The 13,241-nt window shown below is 41.4% G+C and overlaps 1 protein-coding gene across 25 annotated transcripts in view; it reads left to right on the top strand.

Annotated features, from left to right (window-relative positions):
• Nucleotides 1-13,241, top strand: part of CADPS (calcium dependent secretion activator) — a 502,621-nt gene that overhangs the window by 487,351 nt on the left and 2,029 nt on the right. For all 25 annotated transcript variants that reach the window (XR_014823443.1, XR_014823444.1, XR_014823442.1 and 22 more), the window contains one exon: nucleotides 10,696-10,800. Coding sequence is in view for 21 of the 25 variants with exons in the window: in XM_021069166.2 (XP_020924825.1) it covers nucleotides 10,696-10,800 (105 nt within the window). In the remaining 4 variants the exon portion in view is untranslated. The remainder of the gene's footprint in view (nucleotides 1-10,695; nucleotides 10,801-13,241) is intronic.

Here is a 13,241-nt window from a genome sequence, read left to right as displayed (position 1 = left end):
CTAGAACTCTTTTCATCTTGCAATACTGAAATTCTATATCCATTAAACAATAACTCGCCATTCCTGCCCCACCCAACCCCCCGGCCCCAGCCTCTGGCAACCACCATTCTTTGTTCTATGAATGTAGCTATTCTTGACATGTTATATGAGGGGAATCATACAGTATTTGTCTTTTTTCCCTAGTTCATTAGCAAAATATCCTCAAGGTTCCTCCATGTTATAGCTTGTGACAGGATTTCCTTCCTTTTTAAGGCTGAATAATGCTCCATCATGTATACATACCACCTTTTGTTTATGCATTTATCTGTCACCAGATACCTGAGTTGCTTCTACCTGTTGGCTATTGCAAATAATACTGCTATAAACAGGGGGTATGCCAATATCTCTTCCCCATCCTGCTTTCAGTTTCTCTGCCTCTGTACTCACAAGTGGAATTGCTGGAGCTCCATCTTTTTGTAATAGCACTTACTCAGGATCTGAAATGGTGGAGAGTGGCATTTGGTGTAAGTTGAGATAGCATTCACAGTTCAAAACGCACTTTAGTGCCTCTGCTTTCCTGTCTTATACCTGTCTGTCTTTAGGTAAATAGCTATGAGTTGATCTGGGACTTAGTCTTCTCATTCAGAGATGGTAAACTTTCCAGTAATATCTTAGGAGAATTAGGAAAGCAAGCCTTTTGAATACTCTCACATCTCCTGGCAGGTGACCATCCACCATATTGAGACATAGAGTTGGGCAGGATACAAGGGGATTTGTGACTTGTTGGGTTTCATACAGTCTGCTTGATTCAGAAGTGACAAACTCGTTTCCGGTGTGGCTTTGGGTAGCTTGGATAGCTTACTGAGATTGTCAACAAGTTCATCAAGCCATTAAAACACACACACACACACACACACACACACACACGTGTCTTACAGACAGAGTCCCCGGTATAGCTTGCATAAGCTAAGCTTTAAATTAAACTCTGCTGCTTGATTTGCTTTCGGAAAGGATCCTTCAGGACTCTTACTTCCCTTGTATCTTCTCCCAGGCAATTAATAGTGACAGGACTGACTGGTTAGAAGGCTGTAATGCATTAAGTCAGGACTCCAGGTACAGATCCATCATTTTGATTGTCCATTTGAAATGTCGATGCTAAACACACTTGTTGGATATTTCCCACATTTCAGATTTAGAGTATTGAAATTTGGTTTTGAGCAGATAACTGCTTATTTTAATAAAAGAATATTAAGGTATCACCTAGGGCCTTTCTAAGGAGGTTAAAATAAAATTGCTCCCAAATGTTCAATTCTGCACATGTTCCTAAAGAAGCAAAGTGTTTCAGCAGTAGCAATTTAAATCAAAGCTTTAAAAAAAATGATTATTTCATTCGCACTATCTCTTCCTTAGGAGAAGAAGGTAAAGCAAACAAGTAGCTGGGTGCTCTTGGAACTAGGTTGTAGATAAGGGCGGTCTCTGGAAGCCTGGTTTCAGCAAGTTGCCTCTGACTTCCCATCCATCTGGGACTCTCAGGGGGATGCTATCCAGAGCTTGGAACCCTGAAAAGCCGCAACACTAAGACAGCTTCAGAAAGACTTCAATGAAATGGTTTTTTAGATATTCGGAGAAGTACAGATGTTTAACACAAACCACCCTCAACTAAAAAGGATACTTGGGAAAACCTAGGTGGTCATTCGGATTATCTATAACCTCTGATTTGGGGGTCCAGTTATTTTTGGTGCCTTTGCTTTTAGCTGGGCTTCCTGAAGCTGTGACTGGGAAATACCCTTTTTTAGGAGCAATTACACTGGCAAATCAAATTCTGAATTATAGTAACACTCAATTAAGGCACGAGGTTCCATCTTTCAACTACATACCCATTTTTTTCAAGTACTCGGATGATATGCCCTTTTAGAAAATGTGGGTTCAGCCCTTGGGGAGCTCTACAAATTCTGAAACTTGGGTCCTATCTTCAGTACTTCTCCACTTGGCACAGATGTCTTAAACATGCCAAGGTTTCTTTGTCAAACCCTCTCTGAATCTGGATTAGAACACCAAATACAACTGGATCCCTGGCGATCCTTAGCCCTTAGAAACCCTTGAGGCTGTGGAATTGTGGCCCAGGCCAGTGAAGCTATGGGGACTCTGGTAGAAGGATAGAGAAACCTGGATAAGGGTTTTCACATGCTCTTAAATTACCCAAACTGTAAGGAAGAAATATGCATTGAAAGCTTCAAATATAAAAGATTTCATTACAGTATTTCAATATAGCAATTGAAATAGGTTGTGAGGGTTTTTCCTCCCTCACTAATAATAACCCACTTTTGTTACAAGAAGCAAAATGAAGAACTTAGTCACATGGGTGTGGTCAAAGTATTATCTTCCCCATTGACTCCTTGCCAATACACAGAATGTGCTTTCTTCATTAGACACTTCAGGCAAGGTGCTCAGGCAATTTCTCTGATGTGTTGCATTGGCGAATTGGTACTTTCCAAAGAAAAGATAACAATCCTCCAGCTTTCACTGTGTTTCTTCAATCTGAAATAACAGGTTGGTTACCAAGAGGTTGCAAATTACCTGTCTGCTCAGACCTTTTTAGAAGAACGGATGCTGCTCAGGAGGCTTTGCACACCCCTGAATAGCTTGCACCTAGGGAGATACTGTTTCTTATTCTGGAAGCTGTGTTGGATAGTGTAGCTAAGATAATAACAGCTAACGCTTAGTGTGTGCCCGGCGCTATTGTAAATAGGACACACATATTAACTCATTTAATCCCAACAATAACCCTAAGCGGTTTGTATAATCATCCACATTTAGCAGATGAGAAAACTGAGACACTGGGAGGTTAAGGGATTTGTCAAGATTCAAACATCGGACAGGCTTGACTCAGGTCCATTCTCTTAGCTTCTAGGGGTTGTACTGCCTCTCAGCCTTATGCTCCATCCAGGCTCATCTTCTGCTCGCTGCTGGATGACACCTTGACTCTCTGAGCCTCAGTTTACTCATCTGTGAAGTGAGACTATAGATGGTAATAAAGACTCAACTCTTAAGACTTCAGCCATGAACTGCCCAGGCATTTTGTGCTTTGCCTGCCTGGCATATATATAGTGTGGACATGCCAGTTTCAAAGGAAATGTGTATTTGGAAATGAGCTCAGATCCTTGTGAATTTCTTGCTTAGGATATATTAGATTGAAACACAATTTTTAATCAAAGAAGGTATGTAAATATATGTGTTTGTGTATGGTGTGGTTATTGGTCCTTGGGCCAAATACCACTAATTTCTAAAAGAGCTCATTTTCACCATATTGGGCCAAATATTACCTTTCATGGAACAGCATGTCTTGCTCTGAATACGTATGTGTGTGTGTGTGTGTGTGTGTGTTTTGCTAAAAGTGATGCATACATGTTATACTCCAATAAAATGTTTCTTTAAAGAAAAAGCAACACAGGAAGAACTGGGTTTTTCACTAAATTATTTTCGTTGGGTTTGTGACTCTGCCTAAAATATTGTCTCTCTCTTTTTTTTTTTTTTTTTTTTTTTTTTTTGGTCTTTTTGCCTTTTCTAGGGCAGCTCCCTCAGCATATGGAGGTTCCCAGGCTAGGGGTCGAATCGGAGCTGTAGCTGCCAGCCTACACCAGAGCCACAGCAACGCGGGATCTGAGCCATGTCTGCAACCTATGCAACAGCTCACGGCAACACTGGATCCTTAACCCACTGAACAAGGCCAGGGACCAAACCCGCAACCTCATGGTTCCTAGTTGGATTCGTTAACCACTGCACCACGATGGGAACTCCCTAAAATGTTGTTTCTTAAAGCACTTTCTGATGACGTCTTCTTTAATTTAACATGAAACTGAATTTCCCTAAGACTCTGTCTTCCTCTCCCTCTTCACAGAAAAATTTAAAGCTTATGATGGATCATTTTTCAGAACTGAAATTTTGATCACTGTCATAATTTTGTATATCCAAAACTCTGTTAGGAAAATTCAAGCTGTTGTGACGAAGGCAATTTTCCTGGTTGAATTTCTCATTGAAAACACAAACTGCCCAGTAGCAATTGCTGAGTTACCAACCTAAGAGAAAGTAAGAAGAGGTTAGCTAAGGTACAGGGAGAGGAATTAAAAATACATTGATGCTAGCTAAGAAATGGCATCCTTCCTTCCCATCCAACCTTTTCAAATCATTTCCCTTAAGAGTCAGCAATGACTGTTTCTCATCCATTAGTTCTTTAAGGCTGTTGCGTGGTTTTCCATGGGAAAACCCCTGACTCCCCACACTCTGCTTAGCAACTTTCTAAACTCATAAAAAGTAGAATCTTTTCAACACCAGGCCAAGTTTAAGCTCTGAAGGAGACAAATTCCACAGCATTGTCCTCCCCACACACTTCTCCTTTGAGAAGTTGAGTTGAATGACTGATGAAAAGGCACCTAGAAAGTAGTTGTTTCTATATAAGCAAGCCATTACTTTTTTTAAATGATTGAGCTGAATGTGAAAACTCATACAGATGTAATGGAAAATAAACAACTTGAAGCCTGTCGCCCCATTTACTTGCTGTGGGACCACAGGCTGCTTATTGAACCTACCTATGCCCCTTTTTCTCATCTCCAAAATAGGGCTGTTAATAGTATTGACAGTCTTAAGAGTTCAACTCAATGATGAAATTAAATAATGCTTGTATATTATAAGGACTCAGGGTTCAATGAGTAGGTAGTGATTTTTATTAATTCTGCACGTGCATGTGTATGTGTGTATTAGGAATCCTGTACAAAATAGTACTTTGTTAAAAATGGTAGAATGGTATATACTAATGGCGGGGGTTGCATGAGTTAAGCAGGTACATTACCCTTGTAATTACTGAGTATAGAAACACTTCGAGTAGTTCTATTTCCTTTTCAGCCTCTATTCCTTCTTTCCGTTGCCACTCACTCCTTATGTAGCTGGCTCTGAAAACAAATGAATCACTAACATTGTGAGGACATTGAATTAACATCAAGATAGGGGTGGGAGGGTCAAGAAGTTAGACTCATTGAGGTGGCCTTTGGGAGAGGCACAAAGGCAGTAGCAATCACTGTAATATCACTCCATTCTGCTGACGAGGGATTACCCAAAGCCAAGTGAAAGTCCATTTTTCATGAACCTATATTGTCCAGTGAAGTGTGAATTATTCATCCTCTCTCCCAATCCTGCAGCGCTTCCAGAGGATCAAGTTCCTGAGGGAACAGTGAACCCAAGGACAGGGACTAGGGAGAGGTGAATGAATCACTTCTCTGTTGCAGAATTTAAGGAGGAACCCAAAAATAGAATAATCAAGATCAATATTTTAATATGTTTTTAAAAACCAAAATGAACTCAGAAAATCCATGATGAGCAAAATATTTTAAAAGGCAGCATCCGAGCCTGCACTTGTAACATAACTGCCTCACTGACCTCACCCTACACCTGGCTGTAGTGAACCCCCACATTATAGAAGAGACACACTACGTATAAGAATTTCAGCAAAAAAAAAAAAAAAAAAAAAAAAAAAAAAGAGTTCCATTGTAGCTCAGCAGGAACAAACCAACTAGGATCCATGAGGATGCAGATTTGATCCCTGGCCTCACTCAGTGGGTTAAAGATCTGGTGTTGCGGTGAGCTTCGGTGTAGGCTGAGGACATGGCTTGGATCCCACGTTGCTGTGGCTCTGGCCTAGGCCAGCAGCTGTAGCTCTGATTTGACCCCTAGCCTGGGAACCTCCATATGCCATGGATATGGCCCTAAAAAACAAAAAGAAAAGAAAAGAAAAGAAAGGGAAGGATTTCTCTGCACGAAGTGGGTGTATTTGCCGCACAGAATGTGTGACCTGGGTATATCTGCATGTGAGTTTCTATTAGAAACAGATTGAGAAAATCGTTCTGTATTATACATTGAAAGGATACCTGTGTTACATGTCTGAGAGCAATAGTAACAAGAGTGGCTAAATTTTATTGAGTGCTTACTATGTGACAGTCCCTCTGCTAGGCTCTTTACATAATTATCTCCTTTCACAATAATCCTATAAAGTAAGAACTGGTCTTAACCCTAGAGGAGACTAAGGGTCAGAGAGTTAAGTAGCCTGCTTGAGTTTATCCAGCTAATAAGTAGCCAATCCACACAAGGTTTGAAAAATCACTATTTTGTTTGAATCCTTTCAATCTAATATTTAAATCTAGGTCAGTGTAGTTTTAAAATGTGTATAATGGGAATTCCCATCATGGCTCAGTGGTTGACAAGCTGGACTGCTGTCCATGAAGATGTGGGTTCTATCCCTGGCCTCTCTCAGTGGGTTGGGGATCCGGCGTTGCTGTGAGCTGTGGTGTAGGTCACAGACGCAGCTCGGATCTAGTGTTGCTGTGGCTCTGGCATAGGCCGGTGGCTACAGCTCTAATTCAACCCCTAGCCTGGGAACTTCCATGTGCCCCAGGTGTGGCCCTAAAAAGACAATAAAATAAGGTAAAATGTGTATAATGCACCCAGAATGGTTTTGTAGGTCTGGGTGGTGATCTCACCCAAAATAACTTTCCAGTGGAATTCCTTTCCTAAGAACTAGTCTTGTGTCCTGTAAGACGTGTGCATATGATTCCAGAGATATTCCAGTAAGAATTTTTCTGTCACTGTGTGTCTTTCTATGGTTATTTGCTGTGGCTTTCTTCCTTGTTCTGTGATATTTCCTAGGTTGAGGAAGAGAGAGAAAAAAAGAGGTGAGAGATGATGGTAATGGTGATGATGATGAAGATGTTAGTGGTGATTGGGGGGGGGGCAGAGAGATGGTGGCTGCCAACCTTTATTGAGGCCTTACTATGTGCCAAGTACAAAATACACATTGCACTGTAATGTGAGCTTCATTAGCATCCCTTCATTTCATCATCAAAAAGCCTGTGAGAGGCTGATTCTTCCCCATTTTCTGATCAGGAAACTGAGTCTCTGAGAATATAAGTAACCCAGGTAAAAGACAGGTAAGGCCTGTGCTCTTCAGGCCTATGTTGTAGAAAGAAAGAAAGAAGAATTAAATAGAAAATTATTAGATAAGCCTTCTAGCTTCTCTTAAGCAGAGCTTTCAGATCTGGTTGCAGCTACTCAAGAAGTTCCCAACTTTCCAAGCACCCTATTATCCCGCAGGCCATAGCTGTGATGGGCGTCCTTTTGGTTTCCAACCCTAAAACCGTCACAGAATTATCCCTAGATAACATTCTTTAGAAGTGCCAGGGTCCTGGGGATATTACCTCTCTGGGGCTGTTTTAGAATTAAAGTAACCTCATGTAAGAAGTCTCATATTAATATGCTTGAATTGAGGGAAAGCAGCAAAGGGGTTGTGGTTATAAGTAAATACTTAGTACATGTGTTGTCAGCTCACAGTTTTGATTTCTAAGGGTTGGAGTGCATTTCACTAAAATTTTAGTGCCCAGGTGTCAGGATATCTCTGGAAAAGGCATATCTGAACCAAAGACAAAAAAAGTGGGGGAGAACTTACAACGTTTTATTAATTTCCTCTTTTGAAGAATCATAACAAATCTGCTATATTAGCATCCATCTCAAATAAAGCAACCCTGATTAATAAGCACTGTGAACTGCATGAGGAAAAGAAGGAACAGCCCTTGACACCCAGTAATATGCTGATAAAATGTTTTAACAACCGGCTTTCTGGGAAGGAGAATGCCCTGGTTTGTGGCGTTTGCCAGTTTCCACAGGGTAAAAACTCCCACTGAGGCCCATTTCCAGCTATCAGTGTGATATCCCTGAATGCAGAGTTGGGAAGAGATTACACAAGAGCAATTCTCACGCCCTGCACACTGTTCCCCCCCACCCCTGCTGCTAGGGAGGAGTAATTAGATAATCGGCTCTTCCCCTCCAGTGCCTAATACTGGGCAACTAGCTGTGTGACCCTGGGCAAGTCACTTCACCTCTCTGGGTCTTAGTTTCCTCCTCTACAGAGGATATTATGGAAGATCCCTTTCACCTCTAAGATTTTCAAGTTCTAGAAGGCAGTGACTCTTGCTTTCTTCGACATCCAAGTGCCTTTAAGCGCCTTTCTGGAAAACCAAGTTAGCGCTGTGCTTCATCCAAAAGTGCCTCCAATTTCATCTACTTGAGCATAAGGTTTGGAAAGGAGTTGACTTACTCCCTTTTGCCTCTTTCGATGTGTAGCCAATGGGGCATCATACATTTTTTACACCTCTTTTGCTAGATGTGAGATCCAGGAGGAGAAGCATGGATGTTCCAGGGCTTTCTTGTTCTCCTGGGGTGGGAATCTGTGAGTGTGATGCACTGATCCATCGCTGCATGCATTTCCTACTTCCCTACCCTTTCAGCAGCAGAGTAAGTGTATTGACAGTATTCTCCCTTTTCCTTTCTCCTTTTTACTATCCACAAGCCCTCTTATAAGAACAGGAATTACTTATATAAAATGGGGAGATAGGGGGGCTCGTTATTTTTTTATCCCCTGAAAGGTGGCATGTCTCTCAGCAAAGAGAAAAAGGCATGTTGCACAAGACTTGCTGGCAGTGATAGAAGCCAGCACCGGTTTGCTTGTTGTCACAGCCAAAGCAAAATGCCACCTCTGCCTAGAAGCCAGAGTGTCACATTCTTCTTTTGTGTCCCTGCCGTGCACCCACGGTGGGGCCACGGTGTTGTCGGGCTGGCTAGGAGGTCACCCAGATTCCTCTGAAGGTCATTTTCCAACCCCAGGAGGTGGGGGTCGGGGGCAAGGGGTGTTGCTCATTATTCTCAGAATAGATTATCTGAGCCCCTAGACTGCATGTCAGATGAAGCCAGTAAATGTGGGAGTCGAGGCCTAGGGTAAACACAGGAGAGCCCCCAGTTGCTGAGAGTAAGGTAGGGCTACAGAAACACCCATGACCCAGTCATATTCTGTCCCCAGCCCCTTGCTTCACAAACCCAGATGCAGTGGCAGCTAAAGCTCCAGAACCCCAAGGCACGAGGTGCCAAAAACACCCCCAAATCATCACATTCCCCCCACCAAAGAAAAAGTTTCAGTAAAATGTTCTCTCTCCTAGAGGGGAAAACTTGGCCCTGCCTGAAGCACCTTGACCAGGGCAAAGCCCCTCCTTACCCTACGGGGAGGGAACTGCAGATCTCAAGAAAAAAGTCCCCATCCCTCACCCCGCCTGCTCCCTGGGGGAGGGACAGAAGGTTCCCAAAACTGACAGTTTCGCCTCCATGATCTTTAAAAGAGCAGAAGTTGGCTGTGAGGCTGCAGTGCTGCCTTGATTGGGGTGGTGTGGTCTCTGTTTGCGGCTGGGCTCCAAGAAGAGCCACAATTGGCTCTGAGGAGGAAGGAGCCTAGAGACGAAAGATTGCAAAGAGGGCTTCTGAACGCCATGGCTGAGACTGTGTCGTTTCTTGCAAGGTGAAACTTGGCAGTTCTACCTTGCAAGTAAAAAAAACCCAAATTAATTTTTTTTTTTAAAGAAATTAAGTCAGAAACAAGGCTTCGGAAAAACTGTGAGTGTTAGGCATAAACTGATTTTGGATGATCTTTAGGTGAGAAAGGGTGGAGTTACCATCAGAAACATGTTTTTATTTATGCTTTTCAAATCTCCACTGGTGTGCGTGTGCGTGTATGCGTGTGTATGTGTGCGCGCGTGCGCGCATGTGTGTGTGCTGGTTAGCAGGAGAGTATGCAATGTTTCAATTCTCTAACCACTTTGGTTTTTATATCTTTTCTGTGCACAGTTCATATACACGCCCTATAAATAAATATATAGGTCCATCCACACCTTTTCATTTTATTTGTAAATTGTTTGGTATAAGCGGCAATGCGTAATGAAACCTGGTGAAGTTTAAAAGATTAGATTTTTTTTTTTCGTACTGACACTTCATAACACTGTTCATATGTCTCCGAGTGAGATTTATGAATATATGAGCAGTACTGCAAAATTATACCGCACCAGAGACTCCCTGCACCACAGGGGTGGCAGTCTAAAGTGACACAGCTTCAAGCATTTTTCACAGACAAGAAGCAAAATTTAACCCCCTTAAGGGGAAGTATGATTTCAACAGCTTGAAATGAGCTCATTTGTAGATGGTTTTTTTTTCTCTCATCTTCCATAATTTTTTGGTGTTAAGATTAAAACAGATTGCATAGCCAACGTAAGGCCACATAAGCTGCCCAGAGTGTAATTTGGCCCTTAAAGAGAAACCCTTCTTCATTGTCTTTATCCAAATGCCAAAGGGTAAATGAAGGTAAACTTTGCTCAAAATTCCTAAGGCTCCGAGCCTGATGCCCAGAATTGTCTTAAACAGACAGGCTCTGGATTTGTCACAAGGTGAGTAGCAAGTGGCATCAGTTGTTTCAGTGGAGAAAGAAACCCATATCTTTCTGGGCGCCTGAGAGTCAGTAGCATGAGGAAATACACAGTGACTTAAATCTCAACTGAGTAAAATGAACCAAAGAAAAGAATCAGAAGAGCAAAAGCTGGTCTTTGTGAATTATTATATAAGAGGTGTGTGTTGTGGAAGAGTTCTGTTCTAAAGTCCAAGCTGATCTCTTTTCGGCTGATCTGGTACCTTGTGATTTTGTGTCAGTTACTGTTCCTGATCTCTGTGCTTTCAAATTCTCTTTAACCATTCTGTTTTCCTCTTGGAACAGATCAGGGGGCTCATACATGGCCTGTTCCCTCTCTGCTTTTTCAATGTTCCATGATGTGTTGGCTGGAGAACTTTTGTCTCTTTTTTCAGCAATGGTACAACAGCTCCATGAATGTGATCTGCACCTGGTTGACGGACCGGATGGACTTACAGCTTCACATTTATCAATTGAAAACACTAATTAGGATGGTAAAGGTAAAAGAAAACATCATGATTCTCCTTTGAAAACAGCTCACAGAAATCCATTTCATTGGCAAGCTGCAGAACTTCCTTATCACAAAGAATATTAGTTTACATATAAAACAAGATGATTCTATAAACAGTATCTCAGGCAGGAAAAACTGATGAAATCACTTTGGGATGCATGGTTAATTTATTACTCAGACATCCAAGGCAAATTTAATAAAAAGGAACTGGGTATCTTACCCAGACTGGAAAAATGCTTTATGCATTGGCCACACAAAAATCTTGCAGGGGCCATCCTGCCCATTGCATCACATTTTCAAAAGCTGGCTTTTGGGTACCACTATGGTAATCACATCAATTTCTAATTTCATTTATGGTTTAATTAAATGCAAACTTGCCAAAATTAATTTAATAGAAATATTTACCTCCAGCTATTTCTAAATATGTCCTGTGATCATTATCAGGATGCAAATCAATATTGTTCTTGTAGTTAATTGAAGTAGTTTCTCTTACAATGTGTGTATACAATCTAATGTAAAGGTTCATGAAGGTGAGGTAACATACCCTGAATGTAGCTTTTTCCCCCTGTTCTTATGTGTGTGTGCCTTGGACTAATGATAATTATTTCAGCGTGAAATCTCAGTGGTTTACATGAAATAATAAGATCACAGAAGGGGGTAAATACGGTTTTGATCATTTCAGTTTCCATTTGATGCTTCACCGTGGAGGGTTTTAAAACATTCGTATGCAAAAATCTCAAAGTACAGAGTCTCTTTTAAAATATTTTAACAGTAAAACACAGCTGATTTTCTATTTCTTAACAGATTGCCAAAAGTCCCCCTGCCCCCACTCACCCCACCACCACCGCCCCCATTTCTTAGTCTCTTTCGGATTAGCACCATTGCATTGAAGTTGCCCCTCAACCCCAGTGCTGACTTAAAACCAATTACTGTTCCGTTGAGTGTAATTAAGGAGAATTATTATCATATGCATTTGATCTCACAAAGAGTTCTCCCAGGGAAGGTTACAGACAGCAGTATACTGCAGCTCTTAAAAAAGAAATGTATGCACTCAACCTAATTTTCATATTTTAAATTTTTATTCCCTTAAGGCAAGCTTACTAACCATTGCCTGGCCACTCAAATTCCACTTTCTGGATATAAATACTCTTTAGGGGATTTTTCTCTGTTTGACCCTTATTGGGTAGACTTGAAAAGAAGACATTAATTTTATTATTTTAAAATATCTTCCCATTACTGATAACTGATATTTCCAGATTTTTGTTGTGACAATAGGAATTAGCAATATATTATTAAGAAAAAAATTATATCTGAGAGGAGGTATATTCTTAGCCCTCTGCCAAAATCAACACAGACATGAACCACAGGGAAAGGACACAGAAATGACACGGCCAAAGGAACTCATTCACTTTGGCCCAAAATGGGCCCAGCTGAACTAGAACCACAACACAGAGGGATAAAGCAGAATTCGCCACCTCTTCACTAAGTACATTACCTAGAGGCCTCCTTCTCCAAGGCAAACTTCCAGTGATAACAGGCTTTCTTTCCTGCCTCTCCATCCACTCTGTTTATTCATCCATTCATTTATCATCCAGCAAGCATTTTACCCATCCATCCAACACTGGACAAATATTAGGTGAGCCCCTACTTATATATCACAAGATGGAGTATTTTTTTAAAAAAATGACTCTATGATCCCTGCCCTTAGACATTCAGAGTCTACTTGAGAAACATACTGCTCTGGATTTGAATAGAGAAGAGAATATTCAAGAGATTTCTATCTTTCTTTTTTCCCATCATATTCTGCCAATCAATGCTAAGTGATTGAAAAGTCCAGAAAAATAAAAAAAAAAATCATCTGGCTATCTTGTCTACACCACACCTAGTGTTTACTCAGCCTCTTCCTCTCCCCCCTCCGGGTGAAGACCCAGCTCCTGTAGCTACTTAGGAGAGCCTTGCAGCTCAGTCCTTAGTTAAGATGACCTTTTAATCTAGTGTCGAAAACAGATTACTTTTAAGAGAGAAAGAAAGTGCCACAGATAGTCACACTGGGACAAAGACATAAACTGCACAGGGACCATGTGGTCATCCTATCCATGATCTTTTATTACTGGACTTCACTGAGCTGAACCACATTCTCTAGTTAACTCTGCAGTCATGACCGCCTGTGACCTTCAAGAGTGGGTGCCATTGTGACTGACACTAGGACTGCATCAGATGGACTACCAAAAACCGAAATCACGATGCAAGTGGTGTTGAAGTGTGTTAGTGTTCCTTCTCTTGCCCCTTTAGCAAGTTTCCCCTATCAGGAGGGGAAACAAACAGCAGAATCAGTAGCTGAAATGATATGCAGTGTGATGAGAAGAGTTGTAGTTAGAGAGAGACCTTTTTCAACAAAACGCTTTGTGAAGTAGACAACAGCCAGATGCT

This window comes from Sus scrofa, chromosome 13, assembly GCF_054392235.1.
Source record: "Sus scrofa isolate SSC_HxYL_T2T_F1_AM1 chromosome 13, Sscrofa_HxYL_maternal_Yorkshire_Landrace_v2.0, whole genome shotgun sequence".
NCBI lineage: Eukaryota > Metazoa > Chordata > Mammalia > Artiodactyla > Suidae > Sus > Sus scrofa.
This window is presented reverse-complemented; position numbering and strand designations above follow the sequence as displayed.